This window comes from Chiloscyllium plagiosum, unplaced genomic scaffold (genome assembly GCF_037043375.1).
Source record: "Chiloscyllium plagiosum isolate Xiang-an unplaced genomic scaffold, Cpla_swu_hap1 HiC_scaffold_25, whole genome shotgun sequence".
NCBI lineage: Eukaryota > Metazoa > Chordata > Chondrichthyes > Orectolobiformes > Hemiscylliidae > Chiloscyllium > Chiloscyllium plagiosum.
In genome coordinates this window covers 10,562,735-10,581,021 of record NW_028270163.1, presented here as the reverse complement: position 1 = coordinate 10,581,021, position 18,287 = coordinate 10,562,735, and the positions used below count along the sequence as shown (strand labels likewise).

At 43.8% G+C, this 18,287-nt stretch overlaps 1 protein-coding gene across 1 annotated transcript in view; it reads left to right on the top strand.

The window, feature by feature from the left end:
• mpripb (myosin phosphatase Rho interacting protein b) overlaps positions 1-18,287 on the top strand; it is a 333,783-nt gene that overhangs the window by 66,915 nt on the left and 248,581 nt on the right. The window contains exon 3 of the mRNA XM_088000357.1: positions 12,991-13,056. Coding sequence (XP_087856483.1) covers positions 12,991-13,056 — 66 coding nt within the window. The remainder of the gene's footprint in view (positions 1-12,990; positions 13,057-18,287) is intronic.

Here is an 18,287-nt window from a genome sequence, read left to right as displayed (position 1 = left end):
CCCGTTTCACCCTGACCTCAAATTCCCTGGACCATCTCGGAAACCTCTCTTCCTGGACCTCTCCATAGACTCCCACAGCTAACACGTCCTCCCACCGTACCTTCTGAAAAATGCCATCCCTTATTCCCAATTCCTCCACCTCTACTGCATCTGTTCCCAGGATTACTAATTCCACCTCAAAGTCCCAGATGGCTGCCTTCTTCCAGGACCGCAACTTCCCTTCCTACCTGGTTGACTATGCCCTCCAGCACATCTCCTACACTTCACACACCACTGCCCTTGAACCCCACCCCTCCCAACGTAATAAGGACAGAACCCCCCAGTCCTCACCTTCCGCCTCACCAACCTCTGCATACAAAGCATCATCCTCCTCCAGTTCTGCCACCTCTAAACTGACACCACCACCGGAGATCTATTTTCCTCCCTAACCCTATCAGCATTCTGAAGAGTCCATTCCCTTGACGACTCCCTTATCAGGTCCACGCCCCCCCCATGAGCCCACACCCCACTCCTGGCACCTTTCTCTGCCACCGCAGGTAGTGCAAAACCTGCGTCCACACCACTCCCCTCGCCTCCACCCAAGGCCCCAAGGGATCCTTCTACAATGTCACAGAGATGTACAGCATGGAAATAGACCCTTTGGTCCAACCCCTCCATGTAGACCAGATATCCCAACCAAATCTAGTCCCACCTGCCAGCACCTGGCCCATATCCCTCCAAACCCTACTTATTCATATACCCATGCAAATGTCTTTTAAATGTTGGAATTGTACCAGCCTCCACCACTTCTTCTGGCAGCTCATTCCATACACGTACCACCCTCTGCGTGAAAATGTTGCCCCTTCGGTCTTTTTTATATTTTTCCCCCCTCATCCTAAACCTATGCCCTCTAATTCTGGACTCCCTGACCCCAGGGAAAAGACTTTGTCTATTTATCCTATCCATGCCCCTCATGATTTTGTAAACCTCTATAAGGTCACCCCTTAGCCTCTGACGCTCCAGGGAAAACAGCCCCAGCCTATTCAGTCTCTCCCTATAGCTCAAATCCTCCAACCCTGGCAACATCCTTCTAAATCTTTTCTGAACCCTTTCAAGTTTCACAACATCTTTCCGATAGGAAGGAGACCAGAATTGCACGCAATATTCCAACAGTGGCCTAACCAATATCCTGTACAGCCGTAACATGACCTCCCAACTTCTGTACTCCATTCTCTGACCAATAAAGGAAAGCATACCAAATGCCTTCACTATCCTATATACCTGCACCTCCATTTTCAAGGAGCTATGAACCTGCACTCCAAGGTCTCTTTGTTCAGCAACACTCCCTAGGACCTTACCATTAAGTGTATAAGTCCTGCAAAGATTTGCTTTCTCAAAATGCAGTACCTCTCATTTATCTGAATTAAACTCCATCTGCCACTTCTCAGCCCATTGGCCCATCTGGTCAAGATCCTGTTGTAATCTGAGGTAACCTTTTTCGCTGTCCACTACACCTCCAATTTTGGCATCATCTGCAAACTTAGTAACTGTACCTCATGCTCGCATCCAAATCATTTGTGTAAATGACAAAAAGTAGAGGGCCCAGAATCAATCCTTGTGGCACTCCACTGGTCAGAGGCCTCCAATCTGAAAAACAACTCTCCACCACCACCCTCTGTCTTCTACCTTTAAGCCAGTTCTGTATCCAAATGGCTAGTTCTCCCTGTATTCTTTGAGGTCTAACTTTGCTAACCAGTCTCCCATGGGGAACCTTGTTGAACGCCTTACTGAAGTCCACATGGATTACATCTACCGCTCTGCCCTCATCAATCCTCTTTGTTACTAAAAACTCAATCAAGTTTGTGAGACATGATTTCCCATACACAAAGCCATATTGACTATCTGGCACCCCCTCCCCTGTGACTATGATACAAATATCTCAACAAAGGGCCCAGCAATTGCTTCCCTCGATTCCCACAGAGTTCTAGGGTACACCTGATCTGGTCCTGAAGAGTTATCCACTTTTTAGCATTTGAAGACCAGCACCACCATCCTCTCTCATACGGACATTTTTCAAGGTGTGATCATCTATTTCTCTACATTCTATGTCTCCTATGTCCTTTTCCACAGTAAACACTAATGCAAAATACTCATTTAGTATCTTTCCCCATCTCCTGCGACTCCACACAAAGGCCGCCTTGTTGATCTTTGAGGGCCCCATTCTCTCCCTAGTTACCCTTTGTCCTTAATATATTTGTAAAAACCCTTTGGATTCTCCTTAACCATATTTACCAAAGTTATCTCATGTCTCTTTTTTGCCTTCCTGATTTCCCTATTAAATATACTCCTACAGCCTTTATACTTTTCTAAGGATTCACTCTATCTATCCTGCCTATGCCTTACATATGCTTCCTTTTTTTAACCAAACCTTCAATTTCTTTAGTCATCCAGCATTCCCATTACCTACCAGCCTTTCCTTTCACCTTAACAGGAATATACTTTTTCTGGATTCTTGTTATCTCATTCTTGAAGGCTTCCCATTTTCCAGCCATCTCTTTACTTGAGAACATCTGCCCCCAATTAAGTTATGAAAGTTCTTGCCTAATACTGTCAAAATTGGCCTTTCTCCAATTTAGAACTTCAACTTTTAGATCTGGTCTATCCTTTTCTGTCACTATTTTAAATCTAATAGAATTATGGTCGCCAGCCCCAAAGTGCTCCCCCACTGACTTGTTAATTTTCCCAGATGCACTCCGATGTCCAGTGATACATGAATTCAAACAGCAAAGGCAGTACTGTGCAGGTTCACTCTCCTGTACTGACCCCTCACTATGTGCTTCCTTTGTCTGTACTTATCCCTTTTAAACTGCTGTTGTTCTGACTTTTTTTTCCAAAGTTCCAAAACAATGCCACAGCATATAAACAGTAACTGTTGCTCCAGGAATCTGAGGAAATCACCTTCCAACACCTAAAATACCTCAAAAACATCCAGAAATTTTCCCTATCCTTCAACCTGAATTACCTAGAATCACAGAAATTTACTTGTACCTCTACCAATGTCACCTACTGCATCCGTTGCACCCTGTGTAATCTCCACTCCATTACATCTGGGAGACAGGACACGTTCTTGTGGATTGTTTCTGAGAACATCTCTGGGACAGCCGCACCCACCAACCCCACCACCCTGTGGCGGGACACTTCAACTCCCACTCCATCAAGGGCATGCAGGTCTTGGGCCACCTCCACTGCCAAATCGCTACTACCCGACTCCTGAAGGAGGAATACTGCCTGGGAACCCTGCAATCATATGGATAAATGTGGATTTCAATAGCTGCTTCATTTTCCCTCTCCCCACATTATCCCAGTCTGAAGCCTCCAACTCGGCACAGCCCTCTGGACTTGTCCATCATTCCCCCCCCCCCCCCCATCCTATCACCTTCTCCCTCACCTTCATCCACCTATCATTTTCTCGGCCACCTTTCTCCAGACCCCATCCCCTCCCATTTATCTCTCAGCCCCGACCCAAAAGCCTTATCCCTGATGAAGGGCCTATATCTGAAACGTTTGACTCTCCTGCTCCTCGGACGCTGCCTGACTTATAGAACATAGAAGAATACAGTGCAGTACAGGCCCTTTGGCCCTCGATGTTGCGCCGATCCAAGCCCACCTAACCTACACTAGCCCACTATCCTCCATATGCCTATCCAATGCCTGCTTAAATGCCCATAATGAGGGAGAGTCCACCACTGCTACTGGCAGGGCATTCCATGAACCCATGACTCGCTGAGTAAAGAACCTACCCCTAACATCTGTCCTATACCTACCCCCCCCCCCCTTAATTTAAAGCTATGCCCCCTTGTAATAGCTGACTCCATAAGTGGAAAAAGATTCTCACTGTCGACCCTATCTAAACCCCTAATCATCTTATACACCTCTATCAAGTCACCCCTAAACCTTCTTTTCTCCAATGAAAACAACCCCAAGTGCCTCAGCCTTTCCTCATACGATCTTTCTACCATACCAGGCAACATCCTGGTAAACCTCCTCTGCACCCATTCCAGTGCCTCCACATCCTTCCAATAATATGGTGACCAAAACTGCACACACTACTCCAGATGCGGCCGCACCAGAGTCTTATACAACTGCAACATGACCTCAGTACTCCGGAACTCAATTCCTCTACCAATAAAAGCCAGTACGCCATATGCCGCCTTCACCGCACTATTTACCTGGGTGGCAACTTTCGAAGATCTGTGTACATGGACACCAAGATCCCTCTGCTCAGCACTACACTCAACTCTGATTTTTAATTTCCACAGGCTTGGTTCCTTTCTTTCCCCAGCAGGATAATTCTAATTCCAGATCTGAATTTAGTGGTGAACGACATATATTCCAAATTTTTACCTTTTTTTTTTAAAGCTGGTTGAATCTTTGAAGGGCAGCTATAGCCTCAAATTTAGTCCCCTTCAATATGGGCACAGGTTCTGATCCCCATTCTGCATGGTGAACAGTAGAGACTTTCTTTCAAACACTATCTAAAACCTGTACCTTCATTCGACAATGGCTTCCAATGGGCTCTTCCTCGCTGAAAGTCTATCTTCATGGCACTATGAATTACAAGCTGATGTCAGAATCATAATTTTAACTTCATCTTAGAATCCCAACTTCATTCAGTCTTGGAATAACTGTTTACAAACCCCTTGTATTCCAAACATCGCCCTGAAACTGAATCCTTAAAATCTGCTCTGGGGACAGTGTATCGAGGTGTGAATATATCTTGCACCTCTTTCCTTGTATCTTTAACAATTGAGCAACCCGAGGGAGAATTTTCCTAAGAGATCCTTTGGTGAAGTTGTATAGATGGAACTGAGAAATTAAAAAGGGGTGCTCACCTTATTGCGATTGTATTGTAGGTCCCCAATATAGTCAGCAGGAAATTGAGAAGCAAGAATAATAGAGTGGGGGCTTTTAACTTTCCAAACATAGACTGGGATTACAATAGTGTTGTGGGATAATGTTCAAATAACGACTGAAGTCGGTGAATGGTGAAAATAGCCTCTTTATTCAGCAATCGCAGCACAAGTTTGAAGTGGCAATAGAATCCCGAAATACAGTTCTCACAAGTGCCTCTTTGTACACAGTTGTAACATATATTAAAATCTCATTAGATGATAACTTTATCTGTAGTACACCAAGGTTTGAAAGGCTTCTCTCCTGGGTTAAAATGTGCTTCTACTTATGATGGGATGTATGTCTGGTCTGCTTGCATAATTAGGTGGTGTTAGCCCTTTTGTCTTTTTAAATTAGTAAATGGTTAGTAAAAATTCTTGGTCTATATGCACTAAATAACGTAAAAATCATAAGAATAATTGATATTACACTGATTACTGCAGCTGTGTGGTGCGATTTATTTACTATTTTCCAGTGAGTTTCTTTCATTCGTGCAATTTCATGCAAGTGCTGTTTGTCAGTTAGTTTCTTAAAGCAATGATGGCCCAGTTAAAAGGTATTTCAAAGGTAGTGTTTCGTGGAGACATGATGGGGATGGTATGGTATTGTTCTGTATGCTGAGGTAAAGAATGCTTGTAGCAGGGGCTGAGAAATTGTGGAAATGCACTGATGGGTTTGAAAGGGTTGTTTTTAAATTTGGATACTACAGAACTGCGATTTTATGAATAAAATAGTGTTATAGTAAATAACTGGCTAGTAAAGTGTTATGAATAAATGAACAGCAATCTGGTATTAATGAATATACTGAGCAGGTGAATGAGTTAATAAAGAAAGTGTGTTATAGGCTATAACACAATATGTGTTAAGGGCTTGGATGGGAGGAATTTTGTGTGTACAAGATGTTCCTGTTCAACATGTGGAAGTATTTATTAGGAAAGGAGCAATATTTCTGTTGGGAAATAAGGCAGGGCAAGTTTTATGGAGGTGCCAATGGGGAATGCTTTTGGGGCAAGTGATCATTATTCTATTAGTTTTAAAATAGTTGGGAAAGAATAGAACAGATCAAAAGTTTAGCTTCTAAATTTGAGTAAGACCACTTTTAATGCTATGAGACTGGAATCTTTTCAAAAAGTTGACTCATAGAGACATAGAGATGTACAGCATGGAAACAGACCCTTCGGTCCAACCCGTCCATGCCGGCCAGATATCCCAACCCAATCTAGTCCCACCTGCCAGCACCCGGCCCATATCCCTCCAAACCCTTCCTATTCATACACCCATCCAAATGCCTCTAAAATGTTGCAATTGTGCCAGCTCCACCACATCATCTGGCAGCTCATTCCATACACGTACCACTCTCTGCATGAAAAAGTTGCCCCTGAGGTCTCTTTTATATCTTTCCCCTTTCACCCAAAACCTATGCCCACTAGTTCTGGACTCCCTGACACCAGGGAAAAGACTTTGTCTATTTATCCTATCCATGCCCCTTGTGATTTTTATAAACCTCTATAAGGTCACCCCTCAGCCTCCGATGCTCCAGGGAAAACAGCCTCAGCCTGTTGTCTCCCCCCTCCCTCTCCTCCCCCCCCTCCCTCTCCTCCCCCCCTCCCTCTCTTCTCTTCCCCCCCCCCCCCCCCCCCCCTCTCTTCCCCCCCCCCCCCCCCTCCCTCTCTTCCCCCTTGCACTGTTCCTAGCTCCGTTGTGCTTGATGGGGTTGGTGTGGGGAGAGTTTTAGTTTAAAGGGCATAGAGGAGCTTACCTCTGTATTTTTAAGCCCTTGTCCATGTTCTGGGAGTGCTCAATGGGGTCAAAACAGATTTGATCCCTTGTGGTCCCTATCCCGGGAGTGGATGGTGGTGATGGAGTCAAGAGAGAGCTTTGCTTTCCCCCCAAGTAACAGGGGCTTCATTCTCATTTAAGAAAGAGAATATTTGCCTTCTGCTTCAAATAAGTAGTGTGCACTTTACTCTGTATTTCATCTGGTGCTGTCCCTATCCTGGGAGTGTCTGATGGGGACAGTGTTTGTTTGGGGGCTCTTGGCTTTTTCTGTTTCGGTCTTCTCTTTAAAAGAGTAGAGGGTTGCTTTTCAGACTGGAGGCCTGTGACCAGTGGAACGTCTGCAGGATTGCTGCTGGGTCCAGTGCTTTTTGTCATTTTAAATGAATGATTCGGAGGTATGATTAGTAAGTTTGTAGATGACGCCGAAATAGTGTAGTGGACAATAAAGAAGGTTATGACAGTACAATGGGACCTTGATCAGATGGGCCAATGGGTTGAGGAGCAGCAAATGGACTTAAATGTTGATAAATGTGAGGTGCTGCACTTTGGAAAGGCAAATCTTAGAACTTAGTGGTAAGGTCCTGGGGAGTGTTGCTGAACAAAGGGACCTAGGACGACAGGCTCATAGCTCCTTGAAAGTAGAGTTGCAGGTAGATTGGATAGTGAAGGCAGTGTTTGATGAGCCTCTCTTCATTGGTCAGTGCATTCAATATAGGAGTTGGGAGGTCATGTTGCGACTATACAGGATACTGGTTAGGCCACTTTTGGAATATTTGTGTGCAGTTTTGGTCTCCCTCCTATCATAAGGATGTTGTGAAATGTTTGAAAGGGTTCAGAAAAGTCTTAGAAGGATTTTTCTAGGGTTGGAGGATTTGAGCTACAGGGAGAGACTGAAAGGGTTGGGGTTGTTTTCTCTGGAGATTCGGAGGTTGAGGGGTGACCTTAGAGGTTTATTAAAATTTGGAGGGGCATTGATGGGATAAATAGACAAGTTCTTTCTCCTGGAGAAGGGAGCCCAGAACTAGAGAGCACAGATTTAAGGTGAGAGGGAAAGATATAAAAGGGACCAAAGGGGCAACGTCTTCACGCAGTGGGCGATGCATGTATGGAATGAGCTGCCAGAGGATGTGGTGGAGGCTGGTACAGTTACAACCTTTTTAAAAGGCATCTAGATGGGTATATGAATAGGAAAGGTTTAGTGGGACTAGGTCAGATTGGGATTATCTGGTTGGAGCAGATGAGTTGGACCAAAGAATCTCTCTGTGCTGTGATGCTGTCGCGCAGGTAGTTGCCTTGTCAGGAGAATTCAGAGCAGGTTACATGACTTCCACCTAGCTCGAAAGACTGTGTCCTTAAACTTTGTTTTTGTAATAAAATTCGGAACTAAGAAAGTGACAAGAATTCTGGTGGGAGAGGAAACTGCATATTACTGCTTTGGGTCTTGAAGCAAGAAAAAGTGAGATTCTGTTCATTTTCTTTATAAATAGGAATTAACTTATTTTTTCAAGCAACAACTTATCAGGATTGAGCAAGACAGTGGGATTACACAAGGTGATTAATTGAGAAAAGTGTTGGGGTAGTCTATACCTGTTATGTTATGCTGTACTGTAACAGTTCTCCTCATTTTCTGAAAATCGTGCACAATGTCATTGTTAATTTTTTAAAAATATTGACTTTATTATGTGAAAAAAGTGCAGATTTTTACCAGAGTGATGGTTAGGAAACATTGTGCAAGTTTAAATTGTCCTTAAACTGTGATTTGTACCAGCTAGGAATGAGAGAAGATCCTAATAGTTTGAAATTTAATCTGACGTTAAAACTGGAATTTTCTTGAAAGCCTTCTGCGAATTCTGAGAAGCTGTTCATGGTAATACGTTCTATGATTCTATAAAAGTAGAAATTATGATTGTCCATATAACCTTGGAAATAATATTTTACAGCTACCTGAATTATTGACTTAATGAAAATTCCCTGGTTCCAATAAAACCTCTTCTCTTGGGCTGTTTTTTTCCCCACTCATAAACACATTCTAGAAGCAGAAAATCTTATGTCAGGCATCTGTAGCACCAGGTGAAGGACTTGGTAAAGCAACTGGCATTAAAATAAATTACTTAATTTATTCATTCACAGGATGTAGGTGCCCTTTGGCCAGGTCAGCATTTATTACTCATCCCTAAATGCTCCGAGGGCAGATAGGTGTCAACCACACATTGCTGTGGGTCTGGAATCACAAAAAACTCAATAAAGCATGGTGCTGGGGGAAAGGTAGGTGCATTGGCGATTAAGTGGATGCAGATGGGAGGTTATTGTGATAGGTCAGTGGGAAGGAATTTGGAATGATCCTTTGGGGCCTTGGACAGAGGTGAGGTGGGAGGGGGGCAGGGGGGAGGGGGGCAGGTTTTGCAGAGGAAAATCCATCCAAAGCCCCAAAAGATGATGCCAAATCTGGCAGAGATTTACAAGCACATCCTTGAATCTCATTTACTTAATGTGGTCTTCACTACGTCAGAGAGACAGAGCACAAACTTGTGGAATGGTTCAGAGGTCCGTATACCCCAACTAACCCTATCTTCCGATGGCCAACTTTTTCAACTCCTCTCTTACTCTCCCAATGACCTGCCCATTGTAGGCCTCCTTCTCCACCTAAACAAGTCCACCCACAAACTGGAGGAAGAAGACCTCCTCTGTCTCAGGAGCTGACAACCACACAGCCTCAACAATAAATTCACCAGTTTCCAAATCTCTCTACCCCCCACCCCATCCCAGATCCAATCCTCCGACTTGGCACTGCCCCTTTGACCCGACCCACCTGTCCAACTTCCTTCCCACCTATCTGTTTCACCCTTCCCACTGATTTATGGCAATCACTATCTCCCTTTGCTCACCTATTGCCATCCCATTTATCTTTTCCACCAGCCAACTGCCTTCCCCATCCCCAGCATTGATGAAGGGTCTCACCTGAAAAGTCAACTCTCCTGCTCCTTGGATGCTGCCTGACCTGCTGTGCTTTTTCCAGTGCCGTGCTTTATCGACTCTGACTCTCCAGCATTTGCAGTCCTCACTGACCTCTGGAGTCTCCTATAAGCTAGACCAAGGAAGGAAAGCCGTTTTGTTCTCTAAAAGGCAATCAGATGTGTTTTTCTGACAAATGGCAATAGTTGGTTCAAAGAGAACAAAGAAAATTGCAGCACAGGAACAGGCCCTGTGGTCTTTTACATCTGCACTGATCCAGAACCTCTATCTAAACCTGTCACCTATTTTCTAAGGCTCTGTATCTCTCTGCTCCCTGCCCATTCATGTATCTGTCCAGGTACATCTTAACTGACACTATTGTGCCAGCCTCAACCTCCTCTGCTGGCAATGTGTTCCCGGTACCCACCACCCTCTGTGTAAAGAACTTTGCATGCGTATCTCTCTTAAACTTTTCCCCACTCACCTTGAACTCGTGGCCACTAGTAATTGAGTCCCCCACTCTGTGGGGGGAAAAAGGCTTATTGTTGTCCACCCTGTGTATACCTCATGATTTTGTAGACCTCAGTCAGGTCTGCCTGTCTCTTTCCCCCCTACCTCTGTCTTTCTAATGAAAATAATCCTAATCTACTCAACCTCTCTTCATAGCTAGTGTCCTCCATGCCAGGCAACATCCTGGTGAACCTTCTCTGCACCCTTGCCAAAGCATCCATGTCCTTTTGGTAATGTGGCTATCAGAACTGTATGCAGTATTCCAAATGTGGCTGAACCAAAGTCCTATTCACCTGTAACATGACCTGCCAGCTCTTGTACTGAATACCCCGTCCGATAAAGGAACACATGCTGTATGCCTTCTTGACTACTCAATATTGACCTGCGTTGCGCCTTCAGGGTACAATGGACCTGAACACCCAGATCTCTCTCTACATCAGTTTTCCATTTACAGTATAGTTCACTCTTGAATTGAATCTTCCAAAATGCATCAACTCGCATTTGCCCGGATTGAACTCCATCTGCCATTTCTCTGCCCAACTCTCCAATCTGTCTATATTCTGCTACATTCTCTGACAGTCCCCTTCACTATCTGCTACTCCACCAATCTTAGTGTCATCTGCAAACTTACTAATTGGACCACCTATACCTTCCAGATCATTTATGTCTATCACAGACAACTGTGGTCCCAGCTCTGATCCCTGTGGTCACAGTTCACCATTTTGAGCATCTCCCTTCCACTACTCTGTCTGCTGTTGCCCAGACAGTTCTCTATCCATCTGGCTAGTACACCCTGAACTCCATGTGACTTCACTTTCTCCATCAGCCTACCATGGGGAATCTCATCAAATGCCTTGCTGAAGTTCATGTATGAAGGGCGGTAAAGACAAGCCAGGGAACTATAGACCGGTGAGCCTGACCTCGGTGGTGGGCAAGTTGTTGGAAGGAATTCTGAGGGACAGGATGTACATGTATTTGGAAAGGCAAGGACCGATTAGGGATAGTCAGCATTGCTTTGTGAGTGGGAAATCATGTCTCACAAACTTGATTGAGTTTTTTGAAGAAGTAACAAAGATGATTGATGAGGGCAGAGCAGTAGATGTGATCTAAATGGACTTCAGTAAGGCGTTCAACAAGGTTCCCCATGGGAGACTGGTTAGCAAGGTTAGATCTCATAGAATACAGGGAGAACTAACCATTTGGATACAGAACTGGCTCAAAGGTAGAAGACAGATGGTGGTGGTGGAGGGTTGTTTTTCAGACTGGAGGCCTCTGACCAGTGGAGTGCCACAAGGATCGGTGCTGAGACCTCAATTTTTTGTCATTTACATAAATGATTTGGATGCCAGCATAAGAGGTACAGTTAGTAAGTTTGCAGATGACGCCAAAATTGGAGGTGTAGTGAACAGCGAAGAGGGTTACCTCAGATTACAACAGGATTTTGACCAGATGGGCCAATGGGCTGAGAAGTGGCAGATGGAGTTTAATTCAGATAAATGTGAGGTGCTGCATTTTGGGAAAGCAAATCTTAGTAGGACTTATACACTTAATGGTAAGGTCGTAGGGAGTGTTGCTGAACAAAGAGACCTTGGAGTGCAGGCTCATAGCTCCTTGAAAGTGGAGTCGCAGTTAGATAGGATAGTGAAGGCAGCGTTTGGTATTCTTTCCTTTCTTGGTCAGTGTATTGAGTACAGCAGTTGGGAGGTCATGTTACGGCTGTACAGGACATTGGTTAGGCCACTGTTATAATATTGTGTGCAATTCTGGTCTCCTTCCTATCGGAAAGAATAGAAACCTGAAAGGGTTCAGAAAAGATTTACAAGTTACAGGGTTGGAGGATCTGAGCTACAGGGAGACGCTGAACAGGCTGGGGCTGTTTTCCCTGGAGCGTCGGAGGTTGAGGGGTGACCTTTATAGATGTTTACAAAATTGGGCATGGATAGGATAAATGGACAGTCTTTTCCCTGGGGTCGGGGAGTCCAGAACTAGAGGGCATAAGTTTAGGGTGAGAGGGGAAAGATATAAAAGAGACCAAAGGGGCAACTTTTTCACTCACAAGGTGGTAAGTGTATGGAATGAGCTGGCAGAGGATGTGGTGGAGGCTGGTACAATTGCAACATTTAAGAGGCATTTGGATGGGTATATGAATAGGAAAGGTTTGGAGGGATATGGGCTGGGTGCTGGCAGGTGGGACTAGATTGGGTTGGGATATCTGGCTGGCATGGACGGGTTGGACCGAAGGGTCTGTTTCCATGCTGTACATCTCTGACTCTGTGACATCTACAACCCTTCCCTCATCAATCAACTTTCATTTCCTCAAAGACTTCTATTAAGTTGGTAAGACATGACCTTCCCTGTGCAAAACCATGTTGCTTATCACTGATAAGCCCATTTTCCTTCAAATGTAAATAGATCCTATCCCTCAGTATCTTCAGTAGCTTCCCTACAACTGATGCTAGGTTCACCGGTCTATAATTACCTGGATCTTTCCTGCTACCCTTAAACAAGGGACAGTGTTCTCCAGTCCTCTGGGACCTCATCTATGTTCAAGGATGCTGTAAAGATATCTTGGTCATCACAGTCAAACTCCTAATAGTACCACTAGGCCATTACCTCCCCTTTAATGGAAATTCTCACTTCCTTCATGAAAAGCTTCATAGCGAGATACATTTATTTAGCATGACTTAAACTGAGGGAATAAACTTTTTTACTTTTAAATACACAGCAAATAATTTCCTATCAAAATAGTTCAGTGAAATTTTGAACCCCACTGTTACAGTTTATAACTTTTTTTCTTTTCTCCTCTGCCCCAACATCTAGAAATGGCAGCGCAGATTCTTTGTGTTATATGAACATGGCTGTCTACGTTACGCTTTGGATGAATCGGTAAGTGAAGTTTCTTCTTGGTTGATTTGAAATATTCCAATGCTTTAATCAGTACGTTCTTAACTGAAATGGATTTCACCATTTTTGATACTTTTTGAAATGAAAAATAATTGCCATATAAATTGAAACATTGTTTTACAAAATGTTAGTTTTTCTGCTGAATTGTTAACTAACCCCAGGTGTCAGTAAAAGAGAACACTTATTAGTTTTGCAACTGGGGACTTCAACTCACAAGTAGCAATGCGATAAATTTTATGGCTACTGGTATGTTATTTTAAAGCGTAACTATTGATGCATAAGCATAATGCTGAGGAATTGTTTGAATGTAATAGCACATGGAGATTATTGTTCCTGATTCTCTTCAGTTTTGCGAAAATTTTATTTTATTTTTTGCAACTATACATAGTCATATAGAGATGTACAGCATGGAAACAGACCCTTCGGTCCAACCTGTCCATGCCGACTTGATACCCCAACCCAGTCTAGTCCCATTTGCCAGCACCTGGCTCATATCCCTCCAAACCCTTCCTATACATATACCCATCCAAATGCCTCTTAATTGTTGCAATTGTACCAGCCTCCACCACATCCTCTGGCAGCTCATTCCATACACGTACCACCCTCTGCGTGAAAACGTTGCCCCTTAGGTCTCTTTTACATCTTTCCCCCCTCACCCTAAACCTATGCCCTCTAGTTCTGGACTCACCGACCCCAGGGTACCTAAAATTTGACAATGTCCATGTGTTGAAATGATGCATGAATTGTAACTCATCATTTGAGTTTGAAGGATGGTTTTGAGTAAAATGAAAATAAGGAGAGTTCTTGTCAACTATAGGAATTGAGATTTGGTTTGCACACACCAATCTTTTTGAAGGTGGCAGAGCAAGTGAATAAGGCTTTTAAATAAATAGACCAGTTCCAGGGCTTCATAAATCTGAGTAGAAAATGTAAGAGCAATTACTTTGTTTGCTTCATAGAATCATAGAATCCCTACAATGTGGAAATAGCCTTTGGCCCAACAAGTCTACACTGACCCTCCGAATAGTAACCCACCCAGACCCATTCCCCAATCCTATCATCATGTATTTACCCCTGACTAATGTCCCTACACATTGCTGATCTCTATGGGAAATTTAGAATGGCCAATTCACCTAACCTGCACATCTTTGGGTTGTGGGAGGAAACCCACGCAGACACTGGGAGAATGTGCAAACTCCACACAGTCACTCGCCTAAGGCTGGAATCTAACCAGAGCCCCTGGTGCAGAGAGTGAGCGGTGCTCACCACTGAGCCACCGTGCTGCCCTGTTTATAGTTGCTTCAAGGTCAGTACTGATTTTAGTAATTTTCAAAAGTTAACCACATATATATTTAAAAAAGAACAATTTGTAGGACAAAAGACAAAGAGGAGGAACTAATAGAATAGCTCTTTGAAAGAGCTAGAACAGATTATGCCCTAAAGTGACAGGATTAGTGAGACACCTTTTCTTCAAATGTATCATGCTAGAGAGAGACAGAGACGCAGTCATTGAAGCAGTATAGGGAAGGTTACAGGCAGGGCTACTGAAACTGGTGAAATGTTGTCAGGCGAGGCCAGGATGGAGGCACGTGGGAGCTGAAGCTCAAAGTCAGGTGGGGTGAGACATGAGGAATGGGCTGCAGGAAGAGAAACTGATGTAGTTGGGGGCTGCATGAAATGGGAAGTAAGGCTGGCAAGGCCGATTCAGCTCTGACCTCATCCTCCTGTGAAAATGTGTTTAGTATGTCTTTTTGTAAATACTTTGGTTAATTTTTATGTCTGTGGTGCCAGTTTAAATTCTGTTGTCACTGGACCTCTTGACACTTTACAGATGCCTGGGAGACTTGGTTTATTGGGCATAAGAGAATGTGAGGTTTGGGTGTGGAACTGACTATTTATTTAATCTGTCATTCGCTATAAAGTGCCTGACTTTAGATTTTACAACTGTTTATTCTTGCATTATAGAGTCATAGAGATGTACAGTACGAAAACAGACCCTTTGGTCCAACTTGTCCACGCTAACCAGATATGCCAACCTAATGTAGTCCCACTTGCCAGCGCCTGGCCCATATGCCTCCAAACCCTTTCTATTCATACACCCATCCAGATGCCGTTTAAATGTTGCAATTGTACTAGCCTCCACCAGTACTTCTGACCGTTCATTCCATACATGCACCACCCTCTGTGTGAAAAAGTTGCCTCTTTGGTCTCTCTTATCTTTCCCCATTCACCCTAAACCTATGCTCTCTAGTTCTGGACTCCCCCCACCCCAGGGAAAAGACCTTGTCTATTTACCCTATCCATGCCCCTCATGATTTTATAGACCTTTATGCAGTTACCCCTCAGCCTCCGACGCTCCAGGGAAAATAGCCCCAGCCTACTCAGCCTCTCCCTATAGTTCAAATCTTCCAGCCCTGGCAATACCCTTGTAAATCTTTTCTGAACCCTTTCAAGTTCCAGAACATCCTTCCAATAGGAAGGAGACCAGCGTTACATGCCGTATTCCAAAAATGGCTTAACCAATGTCCTGTACAGCTGCAATATGACCTCCCAACTCCTGTCCTTGATACTCTGACCAATACAGGAAAGCATACCAAATTTCTTCTTCACTGCTGTGGTTCTGTTCGCCGAGCTGGGAATTTGTGTTGCAGACGTTTCGTCCCCTGTCTAGGTGACATCCTCAGTGCTTGGGAGCCTCCTGTGAAGCGCTTCTGTGATGTTTCCTCTGGCATTTGTAGTGGTTTGAATCTGCCGCTTCTGGTTGTCAACTGGAAGCGGCAGATTCAAACCACGACAAATGCCAGAGGAAAGATCACAGAAGCGCTTCACAGGAGGCTCCCAAGCACTGAGGATGTCACCTAGACAGGGGACGAAACGTCTGCAACACAAATTCCCAGCTCGGCGAACAGAACCACAACAACGAGCACCCGTGCTACAAATCTTCTCTCAAACTTTCTTCTTCACTATCCTATCAACCTGTGACTTTACTTTCAAGGAGCTATGAACCTATACTCCAAGGTTTCTTTGTTCAGCAGCATTCCCCAGGGCCTTGCCATTAAGTGTATAAATAAATATTTTTAACGTTATCACCTTTCATAAATAAGTAGTCATAGAATTTGTAAAGCAACGTGGTTACTTCTTGCAGCTTTAACTTTCTGGATAATTAATTAGCGAGATTTGCATTTAATATTCATTTTAGACTGTTTTTGAAACATTATTTAGACATCTAAAGTCTTGGAAGTAAATATTTAACTTGTTCTGTGTGTTGTGTTCCAATTGGTATTCCTGCATCTTTTTTGCTTTTGCCTTCCATTATTGTGTATTTGAAAAAAAGCCCCTTTTGCCATCAGGTCCTGCAGCGGGATTTGAATAGGAGTTTCTTGGGCCAAGGTGTTACTGTTCTCCACAGCTCACCTTTTAAATTGGATAATGATAAGGAAATAGATCAATGTTTTTGTTGTGGAGCTAAGATTAAGGTTAATCTGACGGATGTGATTCCATGTAACAGTGGTAGAGAAAAATGTCTAAGAGCCCTAGAATGAGGGACATAATTGAAGTATGAGATGATTTGGGACAGAGAGCAGGAAAACCCCTTTCTACATACTGTTATGACCTGGTGGAGTATTGTACATTAAGAATTATAATTGAAGCAGGAAGTACCTCTGTACCAAAGAGGAAAATAAAAGGATAATTGAGTAAGAAATCGTATCTGGTTGGTTCTGTAAAAGGAACTAATTGGATCAACGATCTGATGTATTGTTGTATTTTGGGCTCAAAATGTGCACTGAAATAACAACAACAACAACAACAACAACAAAGAGCCACCTAATGTGTAGCAACTCTAATGTAGGAAGGCATTCAAAGTCACATCAACAGTGTTATCAAGGTGATGACCAGAAGCTTGTTGGAGCATATTTTAAGGAGTGTGTTTATGGGGAGGAGAGAGGGGAGTTCTTGAGCATGAGATTCAGATGGGCAAAGAGCTACCAAAATGGGATGGATTTAGAACTCTGCTGCTCTCCACTGTTCGTGTTAACAATGAGTTCAGATTTGGAAGGTTGTCTTGCCTGGAGAAAGTTGCATGAAATATTGATGGACAAGATTGTTAATGAATTTCAGCACATGGTCATTATTGCACATTGAATTTGTGCCAGCTCTCTGGAGCAGTCCTTCGAGTGTATATCCACTCCTGCTGAAGTAATTGATACTCTCTGCTTACATGACTCTTGTAGGTATTGGGTTCCACACTATGAATGCTTGCTTTTAACATGTTTTGAAAAGAGAAGTTTTTCTCATATTCTTGTCCCAAATCCACCTATGACTCTTGCTTAAAGTCTTACATTTGTGTCTCTTTGTCTTCCCATCTTCAAAATAAGAATGAATTGGAAAGAAAATGATTTAGATTAGATTCCTTACAATATGGAAATAGACCCTTTGGCCCAGCAAGTCCTCTCAGAGTAAATCACCATTCCTCTAGCCTATATTTACCCCTGACTAATGCACGTAACACTATGGGCAATTTAGCATGGCCAATTCACCTGACCAGCACATCTTTGGATTGTGGGAGAAAACAGGAGCATGCTGAGGAAACCCACGCGACACTGGGAGAATGTGCAAACTCCACAAAGACAGTCACCCAAGGCAACAACCCGGGTCCCTGGCGCTGTGAGGCAGCACCACTGAGCCACCATGCTGCCACTGACTTGGTACAATGAGAATTGATACAATTCTGTTTTAATAAGTGGAAGTAGCACTTTATTTGTTAATAATGGGTAGCATGGTAGCTCAGTGGTTAGTACTGCTGCCTTGCAGCACCAGGGGCCCAGGTTTGATCCCAACCTCTGGCAACTGTGAGGTTTGCACATTCTCCCAGTGTGTACATGGGATTCAAACGGGTGCTCTGGTTTCCTCCAACAGTCCAAAGGTGTGTAAGTTAGGTGGATTGACCATGATGAATCGCCCTATAGTTGAATGAGCAGGCTTATGGGTTAGCCATGATAAATGTGAGATCACAGGGATAGGATGGGATACTCTTCAGCAGGTTGATGCAGACCCAATGGGCTGAACAGTGTCTGTGTCCACTGTGTGCATTCTGTGATTTTTATATGATTTGTTGAAATGGGCTTGACTGGGGTAGGGAGCAAGAAGTTGCTCCCTCTGGCTTTGCACTCCAGAATTGGGGCCACATACTCTGGATCAGGGCAAACCTTTCT